The 14805-nt window shown below is 43.5% G+C and overlaps 1 protein-coding gene across 6 annotated transcripts in view; it reads right to left on the bottom strand.

The window, feature by feature from the left end:
• Nucleotides 1-14805, bottom strand: part of si:dkey-237h12.3 (teneurin-3) — a 186729-nt gene that overhangs the window by 33707 nt on the left and 138217 nt on the right. For all 6 annotated transcript variants that reach the window (XM_061047579.1, XM_061047578.1, XM_061047577.1 and 3 more), the window contains 4 exons: nt 9313-9432; nt 7151-7412; nt 4181-4448; nt 3039-3182 (listed from right to left, as the gene is read on the bottom strand). In XM_061047579.1, coding sequence (XP_060903562.1) covers nt 3039-3182; nt 4181-4448; nt 7151-7412; nt 9313-9432 — 794 coding nt within the window. The remainder of the gene's footprint in view (nt 1-3038; nt 3183-4180; nt 4449-7150; nt 7413-9312; nt 9433-14805) is intronic.

Below are 14805 nucleotides of genomic sequence, written 5' to 3' on the forward strand. Positions count from 1 at the left end.
ATAAATAAAGCTGCAGTCTATTTTCATGCACAATTAGCTGCATGCACATTTTAATGTTGTGCTGTTAAACCATTGAGCCTCATTAACCTCTTCGACCTCAGCAGACCTTCGGCGGCTTGCAGACTTTACACTACAGCTGTTTATTCACAGTCACACACCCAGGTCATGTTTTTAAGGGGGGAGTTTGCAGAGTTTTGCAGCATCTGGCTTTGCACAGTTTGAAAGAAAATGAATTTTTACTTTAAAGGAATTTCCCCCGTCCTCTGCTCAGAATCTTAATGCACGAGCGACACAGTCATTACCGGCAACTTTAAAGCGTCGCAGACTAAAAACGATGATAGCTGCTGGTTGATGGTTAACGTGTTACTTTGCTCACCTACTGCTGCATTTGTACACTTTTGCTGCCTTTTGAGGAATTGACTTCATTGTTGCACGCCAACAGAAGGAGGAAGGAGTGAGGACTGATACTCCTACCTGTGAGGTGAACAGTACGAGCCCTTATTGAGTGGGAGTGGGCGTACAATACAACTCCAAAGAGACACCGCTGCTGCAGAAGGAATCGTTGGGCAGCGCTCGATGTTTTTTTTTTGTGCAGGGGATGTTGATAGAGGAACGATTTGTCTTAAAATTTAGATTCTGCACCACAAGAAGATAAATTTGCTCTTTTGAGCTCCATCTCCACGTTTAAATGAGAAATGTACGTCAGGCCTTTATCTCCCTCAGAGTGATGGGAATTCAGCTCATCTCATCTTTACACAATGACCTCTAAAAAGCTCATCAACAAAGACACTATTTCATGGAACATATTGTAATGCTCCTTCACTTCTTAGACCGACCCACACAAGCTGCAAATAAACATATCCGTTATGTGATTTTCTAGAAACTCAAAACGGAGACAGGAAAGACAGAGAACAACTGGTCTACAGATTCAATCAGCTGTAATATTACCCCTGATTCATGTTTTGTCTGCTTTAATCAGAAGAAACATCAATCATAGCCACCGCGGGCAGCGATTTCCATCGCTTAGAAAACATAGAAGAACGTCCTCGGACTCTGAGACTCAAAGACAAAAGGATCTTGATACATCTAGTACGTTCTTTATCTGCAGGTACAATCACCGTCCTCTCAGCTGCATTCATAGATCAGGCAATCTGTTATGTATCTGTTTAGTTTCCAGTGAAATGAAAAAACACTCTACGATCATGTGGAAATCTAGACTGGTGAAATAGAGAGAGGAAGTAATAATGTGCACATCATGTAGGTGCAGGGTCATCTGGAGCATCATTTAGGATGGTGATGATTGCTAAAAATGAATGGCGGTAAAGCTTCCTTGTTTAAAATGTTATTTAAGACGTTTTGAATATTTGACCAAACCTGCCATCATCGTGCCTCTCAGCCTCTCATCCATATATATGGGTGTTGTTGCCCCCCCTTCCTCCTTTGTTCTAAAATGATGACCTGAAGAAGACCTCAGGTGAAAACGTTGTGATTGTGAAGAATTCAAACTTGTGTGGTCAGTGTCCGATATCTAAATTGATGACATCCATCCACCTATGGACCCACCGGTCCACAAGTGTTTTAATGACTCCTTATCAGACGTGAACTTGAATTTACTTTCTTGCTTACCAAATGTTCTGTGCCATTCACTGTAAATATGACTGTTTTTCAATATGGCTGTTTTTACATAAAGATATAAATAAATAAATAAATAAATAAAGATTTTGAATCATATCAAATCAGTACCTAATGTTTATTAAAACCAGGCCTTACAAAGTTCAACTTCAACCTCTAAAGTCTGACTTACTCAGAGTCAGGATCGCGCGGTTTAACGTTCTTCCTGCTAATGCTTCACTTCTTATTGCTTGTTTGCGCTCATCTCCTCTTAGAGGTGCAGTTTTTCTGTTTGAATACGGGAATATAAAAAGTAGTTCTGGTTCTTGTTAATCCTGTTGGTATTGCATCTCAGCACACAGAAGCTTCTGGGCATTTTTCCTGAGGATGCCTAGCAGACGAATCTGACAAGGACGCACCTTGATCCATTACAAAGTACAAAGGAGAGATATGATTGTTTCACCTTCCAGTCTGAGCAGGACTTAATGAGTTGGATGAGTACATTTAAATTTGTAATAGCTGTTTTAAAAAAGAGCAGAGGGATTCATTAAAAACCCACTAACACAAATTCAACATGCAAAAAAACCCCACCTCAAAACAACACAGCGTGAAACACAAACACAAACTCTGATCTGACAGTGTGAGACTAAGGACTCTGCTGAAGGCCACGAGTGTAACCTCGACTATTTCCATGATGAAAGGGCCACAAATTGTTTTGGACAACTGGAACAACGGAGTGGATTTAATGTCAAAACAGCCGCCTGGCAAACTGACAATGCACTCTACCCTGAGGCCTCCTCCTGATGATTGCAGTCGCATTACTGCCTGCACAGTTCTAACAAAACTACTGAATTCTCCAGATTATAAAAAAGCCACCTCTCCTGGAACTGTAACCCAGACCTACACTCAGTCCCTGTATGTATATCTGATAGTTTGGTGACTCACTCCCTTGTGTCTCTCTCTCTGCACCAGCCCGACAAAGACAAACTCATGTCCATTTATTGTACTTGGCGATTAAAAAGCGATTCTGATTGATGGCAGAGCGAGAAATTAATTTAGTTTGTTAAAATTAATGCGAGAATTAAACATGACGCCTGTTCATCAAAAAGCCCCGAGCCTTCATGTGCGGGGGGAAAAAAAAAAAAAGGCGGCCTTCTTCCTAAAAATAGCTGAGTGGTGTAGAATCACAGCGAGCCCCCTGCACCCCGGTGACACAGCTGCTGATTTATTCTGTCATTACCGTGAATAATCGGCCCTTCAAAACGCTCCTCTATTATCTGCAGATGGGATGACGAACCATATTTCATTTGGATTTCAAGTATTTATTGCGGTGATTCTGGGTAAAGACCACCCGCCTGCAACCCCAAAGAGGCCGCCCCACATGCACTCACCAACACCGTTCAGACGTAAAACGAGCGGTTTCTTACCGTTCTGAATGTCCAGTATGTGGTGTTTGTCTAACATCCATCCTCCCATGTTGGACGCGTCCAGCTCGTAGCCTTGCAGCACGGCCGTCCTCTTCTCCCAGAGCACCACATCAAGGCAGGACTCGTACTCGTACCCCACCGACACTGAAAGCAATGATGTGCAGACGCCCGTGTGGTGAGCAAAGGTTGCAACCTCCCTTACCCGACACTTACGGCGGCAATGAGGCCTGCAGCCGATAACGACATTCAGGACACGTCGAGGATGTGTTCTGTATTCTCTGGGCTCCGCTCTCTCGTTGACTGTGTCATTTTCTCCAGCTGGGATAATTTCAGCAGACCTGTGGGGGGGGGGGTTCTGTTCCTCACCTGCACAGTTTATTTTTTTTATGCGCTCCCCCTCTCATTTGTCTGTTTTATCTAGTGTAAATGCAAATAAACTCGGAACGGCGTGTAAAGCGGCCTGAATTAGCAATAAACGATAAAGCGTCAGATGGTGCACATTATGGTAAATATTACAAACTCCCCAGCCTTGAGTGAGTCCTGTTCATATTCAGAGCTGGAGCGGTCTAACATGCTAACATGCATCTTTTAAGAGAACATTCATCAGCGTTTTTTTTAGATTTTAGAAAATCTTCAAAAACCTTTAAAGAGTGTTCCTGCATGATGCAATATAATGCGAGTCCTGTTCGAGCGAGAAATTCTCTCTAATTAAAATAATGAATGAGATATTCTGCGCTTTATGACGCAGTGGAAAGATTCGGTTATTGTTTGTCGTTATTTTTTATTGTGCCTATTGACTTTTATCTTAGACCAAACGCCTCACAGGCAATATTTCTGCCTGTGCACTCGCTGCAGCTGTAATTTCACACATGCAAAACAAAGAAGTCAGCAGAAGAGCAGCGGCCTTCAAAAAATGCAGCACCGGGGGAATTTGAGAATTTCACACCACCTGCTAAATCGTTATCGCACACAGTAACCAATGCAAGGGAAAAATAAAAAAAATAAAACTGAAAAATCAATCCTTTGGAAAGTTCATCCAAGGTTCAGTGCCTGAAGGTAGCGCGAGTATCTTGGAGTGCTCCTACGCTCACACACAGCATCTCCAGTCAGCAGCTTCACACACACACACACCAGGTACTCACCCACAGCCTCCGCCAGGCCAAAGACCTTCTGATTGTAGGCGTCTGTTTTATCCCAGATGAAGGTGTACGAGAGGTCGGGGAAGGCGGGGAAAGACTTCTGGAACTGACGGCCCATGACGGCCACCATCAGGTGCACCTTCATCAGGCCGAAGGGGAGGCGGTCCTGGGTCAGGAGCACCTTGAGGATGGGCTTGTAGCCAGCTGCCCTGGAGCTCAGGTAGACCAGGTTCAGGTCACTGCCTGGTATGGCTACTTGCTCATGGAGGACCTAAGATTTTAATTAGCAGTCAGACAGATGCCAGGTGCACGGTGTGAGGTGCAGAACTTAAGTCGCAGGAACATGAGCAGTTTGATATGAAATGAGAATATACTGAACTTCCTGTATTTGATTTATGGATGCAAATTGAACTAACTCCACGGCAACACTACTCTTATAACTTTCAAGTCTCATGCTGCACTCACATGGATCCATGAGGACAGACAGAAAGCTGTGTGTAATTTGGAAAAACAAACCATAAATCGACGGAGGCGGGCAGAGCGATCCAAAGTAAACATATTTAACATTTTGCCTTCTTTGACCTCCGCGACAGAAATGACACCCGCATGGCACAAACTGCTAAACGATAAACACAGAGTTCTGGACGAGGAAAAGCCGATCGTTTTAGCACAATGAACCTCCCTCCATGTTTTAGAGACGATAAGGTAAGAGATGCATGAAGTGCGGTTCAATTCAATTCAAATTCAAATAACTTTATTTATCCGTTAGGAACTTCATTTGTGTAAAAGAGCATCAGCAGAAACACACACAAGTACAAGTGGCTCTATTAAAGGCATGATAAATAGGTCATAAATAATTGTTATGAGCGGTTAAATGAGTTAAAAATAAATAAGAAACAGATCATTTGTTCATGAGCCTGGCTTGAGTAGTCCGGAAAGTGAGAGATCTGTATCTGTGGCCTGAGGGGAGACGGTTGTAGAGATGGCAGAGTGAGTGTGTGCTGTCTGAGACTGTGTGTTCTCCTTTTAGTTTTGTTCTCCTGTTGTAGATACTGATCAGTGGTTCCTGCTGCTGTCCATTTATTTTGCTGTTTATTGTTATGATCCTGTTTAATGGGTTACGATGAATGTTTGACAGAGACCCAAACCAGGCTGTGACGTTGAAGGTTAAAACTGATTCTATAAAACATTTGTTAAAATGCTGTTAGGACTGATTGGTGGACTTGAAATTTGCGGAGTTTTCTGAGGAAGAAGAGGCGCTGCTGGCACTTGGAGAAGATGGATTTGCTGTGGGGTTGGAAGGTGAGCCTGTGATCAATTATTGTCCCGAGGTATCTGTATGATTCAACCCTCTCTATGGGCTGGTTGTTGACTGACAGAGTGGGGATGCTGTTAGGTTCTTTCCGGAAGTCAACAACCAGTTCTTTGGTCTTTGAGGTGTTAAGGTCAAGACAGTTCAGCCTACACCATTCTGCGAAAGAGTCTATCTCAGCCTGCAACTGTCCCTCTGAGTTGGTGGTGTCCATAATAACGGTGTCATCAGAGTATTTAATGTATGTTATTCCTGGGCTGGTGCTCCTACAGGTTCTCTTTTACTGAGCAGTAACGACCTCGCGTTCAGGACTCTAACACTAAACTTAAGTTTGCAAAAAATATTAATAGAAAGCTGCAATTGAGGCAACATTTAAGGTGGCATCGGTGGCCTAGTGGTTAGTGCATGCGCCCCATGTACAGAGGCTTTAGTCCTCCAAGAAGGCGGCCCAGGTTCAAATCTGACCGATGGCTCCTTTCCTGCATGACATTCCTCGCTCTCTCTCTCTCTCTCTCCCTGATTTCTGACTCTATGAGAAGCCCAAAAAATAAACCTCAAAATATTAATGAATCCTTGAGGGGTGCCTGATGGCCTAGCGGTTGTGTTGCATGCTTCATGTACGGAGGCTACAGTCCTCGTCGCAGCAGCAGCTGCACGTCGTTCCCAACTCTCTCCTTCCAACATTTCCTGTCTCTCTTCAGCTGTCCTATCCTCCTATTGGTAACAACAGGACTGATTGTTTGTTTTTCTCGTACCATATCCTCTGCCTCCCTGAGTCCATGAGAATGCAGCATTGAACTCTCTATACGTTTGTCTCCATTAGGGCTGTGCTCAAAAAATCTATATGGCAATTTATCGTCATGTGCTTCTTGCAAATATATGTATCTATGCAGATGTTACAGAATCGATACGGCTGCAAAGCTGTGATGACAGTTCTGAAAGACATTGACCTATGTTGCATAGCTCTGGGATTCAAATATTTTAATGCATTTCTAGGATCTCTGAGGACCTGTATTGAAGTGTTTGACGTTGTAAGATCCTTAATATGCCTCTGCTGTAATTCTCAACAATGAAGAACAGCTGTTGTAGTGAATTCTGTGCAGGACGTGGTCATTATCAAAAATCAATCTATATCACTATATGTATCGTATTGTGGGGTTGTGGGAAATCCCCAGCCCTATTGTCCATGCTCAAGTCCAGGCTCTTCAACTGTCATGCAGTGTGTAAAAATCCTCACATTTTGTCATCCTCAAATGCAACACAAATCTATTTTTTCCGCCTCACCAGTTTCGACTGCAAAAGCTGCGAAGTCACATTTTTTTTTTTTGCATTTGGGGATTTTCAAAACTCAGATTTGAGCCAAAATGGTTACAAAGCAAATCCAGAGGCATGTAATGTCAATGTGAGAATTTATCAGTATTACTGTGAGGCAAATTTAAGGCTTAGTATTTGGGGAGAAGCCTCAATTCAATCCAGGCTCAAAGGCAAACTGAGAGGCAAATCTGACTGTGTTTAGAAACGAGCGAGAGGCCTTTGTGAGAAGGAGATAACAGAATTATTGTTTGTCTGTGATGTCGGGTTTAAACACGGGCTGAATGTTAAAAGTCACACAAATCAGATATGTTTCTCCAGAGGTCACCTCACGAGGCGGGCGGTCTCACCTGGGTCTCGGGGATGATGGGACTGTCCTCCGGGGAGGTTTTGTACAAAGTGGAGAGGGGCGTGGCCAGGATGAGGGGGTTGGGTCTGACCAGGCCTGTGAGGTAGCAGCTGGGGATGTCGTTCTCCTCCCGCTTCATCACCACCGTGTCCATCACGTGGAAAACGTTCCAGGGCAGCCAGACGGTGCGGTGCAGCGTGGGGAACGGGGCGCGCTCGTAACTCAGCGTTAAGGAAGCGCCGCCATTGGCCAAGAGGTCAAACCTTAACACATCATCATGAAAACACAAACAACAGAGACAAACATGGGTACAGTTTTTAAGTTGGATGACTCACATTTACACGTTTGAAATATTTATCGCAGCAGCTGACCACAGTTTGTGTTTGGCGCCGAGGCTCCGACCTCGTCACTCCTCTTAGATTTATTTTGAAAGTAGAAAGTGAGGAGCGATATTTACCCGTTACTGTTCCTTTGAGCTGTTTTCATTCAACCAGTAATTAACTGTAGTTAAGTTAATGTCGTAACAGTCGATCTACTGGAAGTTATTTATTTTATTTCAAAGTAAAAGCATGTTTGTATTCAAACAGAAAGTCAGTTTCAAAATAAAAGCCTAACAAAAAAGTTTTTAAATGCAAAATAATGGAATTTCAAACATGTTTTACAGTTAAATTAAATATTAATATTCAGCATTTAATTGCAATTTTCCAATTTGAATAATTTGACAGCCCTAGCTATTATACATCATTTAAATATTTCCATTTAAAAGCAAAGAAGGAAAACAGACATTTATCCAGAGCTAAGCCTCATGAGGCTTTCTCAGCGGAAGAAAGAACAGCCTCAGATTATTCACTGAATCTGATTTATGACTTTTGTTAAACCATGCAAAAAAAAAAACACTCTATGGTTGAGTTTGTTTTGGAGTCTCTGGACTTCTCTTTGGTGAACTGGTTTTAATTGGTGCGACATTACATCAGGAAAAAGAGTTACTGGTTTGGAAATGAAGGGCGAGTCTTTGAAGTGCTGCTCTATATATTCGGCGAGATCTGCTACCCGGGGGGTTAAGCATCTGGGTTGGTGACATTGCATGCATTCACACGCACACGCACACACACACACACACATAGATTCAAATGCTTATGCACATATGCGCACACACACACACACACACACACACACACACACACACACACACACACACACACACACACACACACACACACACACACACACACACACACACACACACCAGGAGCCAAGCTGTGCAGCTGACCTAAAACAGCTTCCTTCTCGAGCTCTCTCCACTCTGGGCAGTGCGGAGCCCACAGCTGCAAGAGGCCGGGCTTTGATGCTGCCCACAGCCCCCCCCCCCCCCCCCCCCCCCCACCTCCACATACCCCCCCTCCACTTCTTAACACACTGAGCGGATCTGTTGGCTAACCAAGTGTGATTATCCCCAACCATTTATCACGCTCCTTGTCAGAAGAGTTACAGGGCGGAATATCTGAAGAAATCAGCTAATCCTCAGATATCTGGGGACCCGAGGATTGTGCGTCATAACAGCAGCTGTATGATTCTCTGCCACTCATAAGCCTTTTATTCCACACTGCTGCAACACACACAAACACACAGCCACTGTCTGCTGAATTTGAATGAATCGCCTCGTCCGGCGTGTCCCACAGTCAAAAATAAAGCTCCCGCCTCAGTCGCACCCCCTCTCTGTAAAAGTCTGCGACATGCGTCTGTCTTGTATGTGTTTACACCCCGTCATTAAGGATCTGTCCGCGGAGCCGCGGGAGAAGGTCAGACAGTAATCCCATGTTTTACTACACTGCAGGCAGATTGATTCCACCCTCGCTGATTCAATGCATTTTAAACAGCCTGGTTCAAAATGGCCTCCACCACTGTGACATTTGCATGAGGAATTGTTCTAGGGCACAATGTGCTGCTGTTTCAATTTGTTTTTGAGCGCTTTCTGGACGACAGCCAGGACAACTCTGCTGCTGTAGGAAAAAAGCTTTTATTTCTGCAATTTTTTTTAATGTTGGATCTGGGGTCAGCAGGGGTCCATGCCGCAAATAAATCTTTGCAAAGGTTGAACCTGAGGGCTGAGCTCGTGTTTATTTGGACATGCAAATCAGTGTTGATTGATGCAGATGGACTTACATGCCGTCTTGCCGCGTGATGGTGTAGCCGTACTCCGGGTAGTGCAGGAAAGACACGTTGACTCCAATCAGCGGCGTCCCGTCTCCTGTGAGGACTTGACCCCGGATGACTGATGCCAGGCTGTGTGGGCAAACAAACACAGAGAAAAAGGGCTGAGTAAACAAACAATGCCAGCCGGCGTCACTGCATACAACTGTCATCCCTCAGCCAGCGGCACGCGCAGGGAGGTATGATTTACTGACCGCTAAAGGAAAACACAAATATCAGTGGTTGTTATTCATGGAAATACCAACTTATGGAGCAACTCTCTGTCTCTGCTTAGTGCGTTTAAAAGCCCATAATTCAGCGGGATGAAGTTCTCCAGACATGGACGTCGTCAGTTTTGCTGCATCTTGCACTTGTATTGCAGCATTTATGTTCCACGAGGACACATGAATGGGTGCCATTTTCTAACACGCTTAAGCTGGAGTTTCATCAAAAGCATTATTAGAGAGAGAGAGGGAGACTAGCTGCAACATGTGAAGCCATGTTAAGCTCTTAGGGCGATTACATTTGTGTGGCCAGCACAGAAAACAGAGGGTATCAAAGCTCAGCGGGGAATATACACAGCACAGCAGACAGCCAATGAGAGTCAAAGCTGCTCTAGGTCTTATGAACATCACTATTAGCAAGTTAAACATGAAATGCATTTAAACAGGACATATTATCCCCCCTTCTCCACCTTTTCAAACATTCCCCCTGTGGTCTAAATGAAACATCTGTGCTGTGCTGTGGTCAAAATATAACATGAATCAAGCACCAGAGGAGGTTTGTGACCCTGTATAAACAAGCTCTCTCAGAACGCTCCATTTTGGTGTGTGTGTCTCTTTAAATGTAATGAACCCCCCCCCCTGAGTTTTCCCCGTAGACATCACTCCTCTGTAGTGAGAATAAAAATGGCGGACCTGCGCAAAAGTTTCGCTCTAGGCTGGGGGTGGAGTCCATGGGTGGAGATATCAAAGGAGGGGAGGGGATTTTTTTTTACCAGAATCCCACTGTGACATCACAAGGAGAGCACATTAGAAACAGAGCATTTTCCTCTGTGCTGTAAGACTTATGCAGACCACAAACAAAGGACTGGATGGGTTTATTTCACATGTTGTGGGTCAGTAGACTCTCAGGTTACCCAGATATATGTTCAGAAACACTGTACAAGTGGATTTATTATAATATGTCCCCTTTAAATCTAAAAAAATATTAACATGTCTGCTATCTAATCCGAAATAGACATGTTTATGTTTATTTTGTTTATCTAAAAGTATAATGCAGTTACTTACAAAACCCATCAAAATGATCACATGGTGCTAACATTATTTAGCGTTAAAGTCACAGTACCGAACTGCTCCTTGACTCCAGTTTGCATAACACCCCATTTCACGCTGTCCTCTTCTTTCTGCTTTACCTCCATTTGATCTACAATCAACACACCTGCCTGCAATCAAATTCACCTACAGGAACCCTGCAACCAACACTTGGTCTCAGCTGGATCGTTGTGCCATTCGCAGTCTGTTTAGTCACAGGTCCAGCTCCCGTTTGCCCGGTTAACAATCTTTTTAAGACGCTGCTTTGTTGCCTGCCTGCCACCGCTCTGACACCTGTTTTTTGTCTCCAGGACTTTTTCTTCTGCCAATTTGAACTCACCGCCAACTAAGTCTGCCAGCCAGCTCACCGCCTCACCCCCAGCCCTGCAAATTCTAAATGAAGTCATTTCTGACTCCTTATCTGTTTGGGTCTGCATTTGGGATCAGACGCATTCATGACAGTTAAAGATGTTCTCAAGCAGCCTACTGACAGCTGCAGTGGCAGAGTGTGCGTCATGAGGAGCGTTTTATGACCTTTGTTAGTAACTAATGTGGAACAATGAGGGAGTAAAGCTCTGTGATAATAAAGCACAAGCTACAAAGACACCTCAGGGCCCTGACCCCCCGTGGGGTTGCATGGGATTCGTGTGTATTGATTAATAATAAAATATATGCATACGTAAGATACTGTGGGCCTTGCAGAGTCTCTGTCTGTCATCCCGACCTTTCTTCCTCTGTCCACAATAATATACACAAAAAAGCCTAAATGTGCTCTAAGATGATGTTTACTTGCAACACAGTAAAAAAAAGCGATGACATGATTGAAAATAAATCCATTTTTAGCGAACAGCTGTCCGTGTTCTGGATCTCTGGGGTCGCCTCGACATCCAAAGTGGGGTCACGGGCCATCTGAGATTGAGAAACACGCTTTCACTAATTGCATCTAAGCTAAGGCTGCATGTGCACGCTAACTTCCAGCTATGAAATGGACAGCTAAACCTTCCAGATCTACCAACTAAGAAGCAATGAATAGAAATGAAATGAAGGCTTCATCGTTTCCCTCTGACTCTAGCTCACACATCTGCAACATGAAGAGCAAGGGACGTATAATCAAAATGTGATCTGCTGATGTAGTAACGAGAAGTGCACTTAACAGAAAACCTGCTTTTGAACTGAGCTTTTTTTTTTATAGTTGTGAAGTTGTATTTCACCTTGGATTGAAGTGTCTAATGAGAGTTTCAAATTTGAGAGTGAATACATTTTGGTGATTCAAAGTTCCTGTATTTATGAAACAGACTTATTTTAATTATAGCACACAAGCTCATCAGCATTAAGATCGACTATTTCTGTTTGATTTTCTTTATTCCTGAAACAGCTGCTGTGAGGTCGGTGTCGGACAAAAATGTAATTACTGCATGCTGAGGAAACAGCCTTTGTCGACTTTTTCAAGGCAAAGATTCTCGATGAGTGAAACACTTGACGGTAAAAATAAAGCAGGATTAGAGTTTTGTTGTTTTCTAAAAAGCGTTACTTTTAAAAGAGAAGAAAGTACTGTATGTGAGCAAATCCAAACATAAAGGCATAGCTGTGCAGGACAAAAAATATATAAACTGCAGACACGTAAAGCACACATATCTGGTGGAAGTTCTGGGAAAGGCTTTGTCCTCGACGGCCGCCAAAATTGACCCAGAACTAAAATTCCCCACTGTAGCTTTAAGTCAATATAATGTACAGTGTGCACATGAATGAGATATAGGAGCAAAATATTTTATGTTATAATCACTACAACATTGTTCAAAGGTGATTGTTTGTGGGAACACGCACACATGCACACACATGGACATGGGAACACACACACACACACACACAGACAAAGCGTAGCATGAAAAGTGTCTGTGTGCTACTTGTGATGAAAGATAACACATCAACAGGGATGGTGTCAGATAAGCGGCTCATCTGGGTAACAGATATCCTCTTCATCAGAGGAGTTACAAAGCTCAACGGCTGACACGTCAAGAGGCACTTCACGGGAACTCAGAACAACAAAAGATGCAACGCTGAGAGCAAACTGCCACAAAGATGAAAAAAAAAATGACAAGTGAATGGAAAAAAAAAAAGAAAAGGTAAATGCGACTGAACAATACGAACCAATCGCCAGAGAGAGACGGTTGAAGGAAAGGTGAAGTCATAAATGGTGCAGATTTGAAAAGAAAAATAAATTTGAATACAACAAAGAAAATGTGAATGCTCTTTGAATCCACTTCTCCACATGTGCTTTTATGTTCACTCACACCTGGTAGCTCTTTATATAACGCACTTCCTACTGGTGGCCAAAGAGCCGTGCCTCCCGTGCAGGTAAAGAGGTTAGGGGGGGGGAGTTAAAAGCTTCACTTACGGGCACCTCTTTGGTAGTTAGTCTAGCATGGGAGAGCATTACTCATTGACTCCCGCCTGCCAGATTTCTCCCTGCTGGCAAATGGATTTGCTCCCGGTCAAAAGGCTCTCCACCTCCAGCGTCCCGTCCCCCTGCTTTCAGGTAAAATAATGTATTTTTCTTTGGCATTTTTGCTCCATAAATCACCGACACAGAAGGTTCATACATGATTAAAGCTTCAAATATCCTTGGCGATTATTCAACAGGACTGCAGGGCCCCCGTCAGGTGAAAACTCGCCCGGCGCAGATTCCGGTTGGTTCATTCTTTTAAGTGTGGAAGTCGTTTGTTAAGTCAGTCCTTTGTTTGAAGGTAAAAAGGGGAGACTGTTGCGATATTTCTCCATCAGCGTTTAATCATTCTCTCTACCTCTCAAATGGCAGAGCAGAATTTTAAAAAGTGTTGCCTGCACATTTGTCACCAATGGGCAGAAAATGTCTCATTTTGCCACTTTATCTCCGGGTCATTACGTATATGAGACAAGGATGATCAACAGCTTTAGCCTCTCCTCTTTCCCTCCCGCTCCACGCCCGGCACAACTATCTCCCATCCTTTATTTACCGGCTCAGGGAACAAGGCCACTTAAGAGCCCCGGCAAAGGTTCACTCTTTCTTCGCTGTGTCTCTATTAATCTTTGGAGAGGCAGACTGATGCTGCGAGAGCCGAACATCCCCCCCACCCCCCCGAACAAACGCCGAGTCACACCACCTGCTGAAACCCCAGAAATGAATCATATAATTCACTCGTTCTTATTCGTCATTGTCTCGCGCTGGCTGCTGGAAAAAACACCATCTGAAAACCCGATGGGAGCCAAGCGTGGGGACATGCGATACGGCTGGGGAGGAAAGAAAAAAAAAACACAAAACCACAACACATGTTTTATTCCCTGTGCTCTACGAGGGACAAGTTTACTGCAGAGATCTGAAACCTGACCGCACTCTTAAATCAGCTCCCTTTTTTTTTCCATGTGGCTAACACGATGGTGCCTTAAAAAAAGAGTGACCTCTAACTGTTTCCCATCTCTGTACCGGTAGACATCAGATACTCCAGCAGCAGCACCAGTCGCCGCTGCCGTTTGAAGACTACATGTTTTTCTGAAGGTTGTTCCAGCTTCAGTCTGTGTTCTGCCAATAAATTATTCACCCTGTGAGCTCAAATGAATGCTTGAAAAAAAACAAAAAAACAATATGGGTCTCCAAACAATCTCTGCATGCTCTATGTCATTATCTGACGTCTTTGTAAAAATGATTGCATGAACGCATTGTTTGTGCTGATGAGATACACTTAAAAAAATAAAAAACAGAGGAGAGGCCAGATGCTCGAGCAAGATGGAAAGCTCAATCATCAACACATTTGCTATTACTCTGAAATGTGCAATAAAACTGAGTACATTCATTCATATGTTTTTGTTTATTGTGATGCTGTTTCTTGGTGTATCTTATCACCCAAAAATCTGCACAATCTCAGCTGAAGTATTACGACAAAATGAGAATGATTGATTCAAGTTTGGAAACTGTGTGGACGCTACAAAAAATTTGACGTTTGTCACGCTGAATACATTTTTAATCCAGGACAATTCCAGAAGTAGAAACATGTGGAAATCCAAAACCTTTACTACCTCTATTGTTTACCTTTGGAGTTATGCTATTTATTTGGAGTGTGGGCACAATGGCCTGGTTAGAGTCTCATCTTCAATCCAAACGAGAGATGTTTGGAGATTT

Source organism: Labrus mixtus, chromosome 10, assembly GCF_963584025.1.
Source record: "Labrus mixtus chromosome 10, fLabMix1.1, whole genome shotgun sequence".
NCBI lineage: Eukaryota > Metazoa > Chordata > Actinopteri > Labriformes > Labridae > Labrus > Labrus mixtus.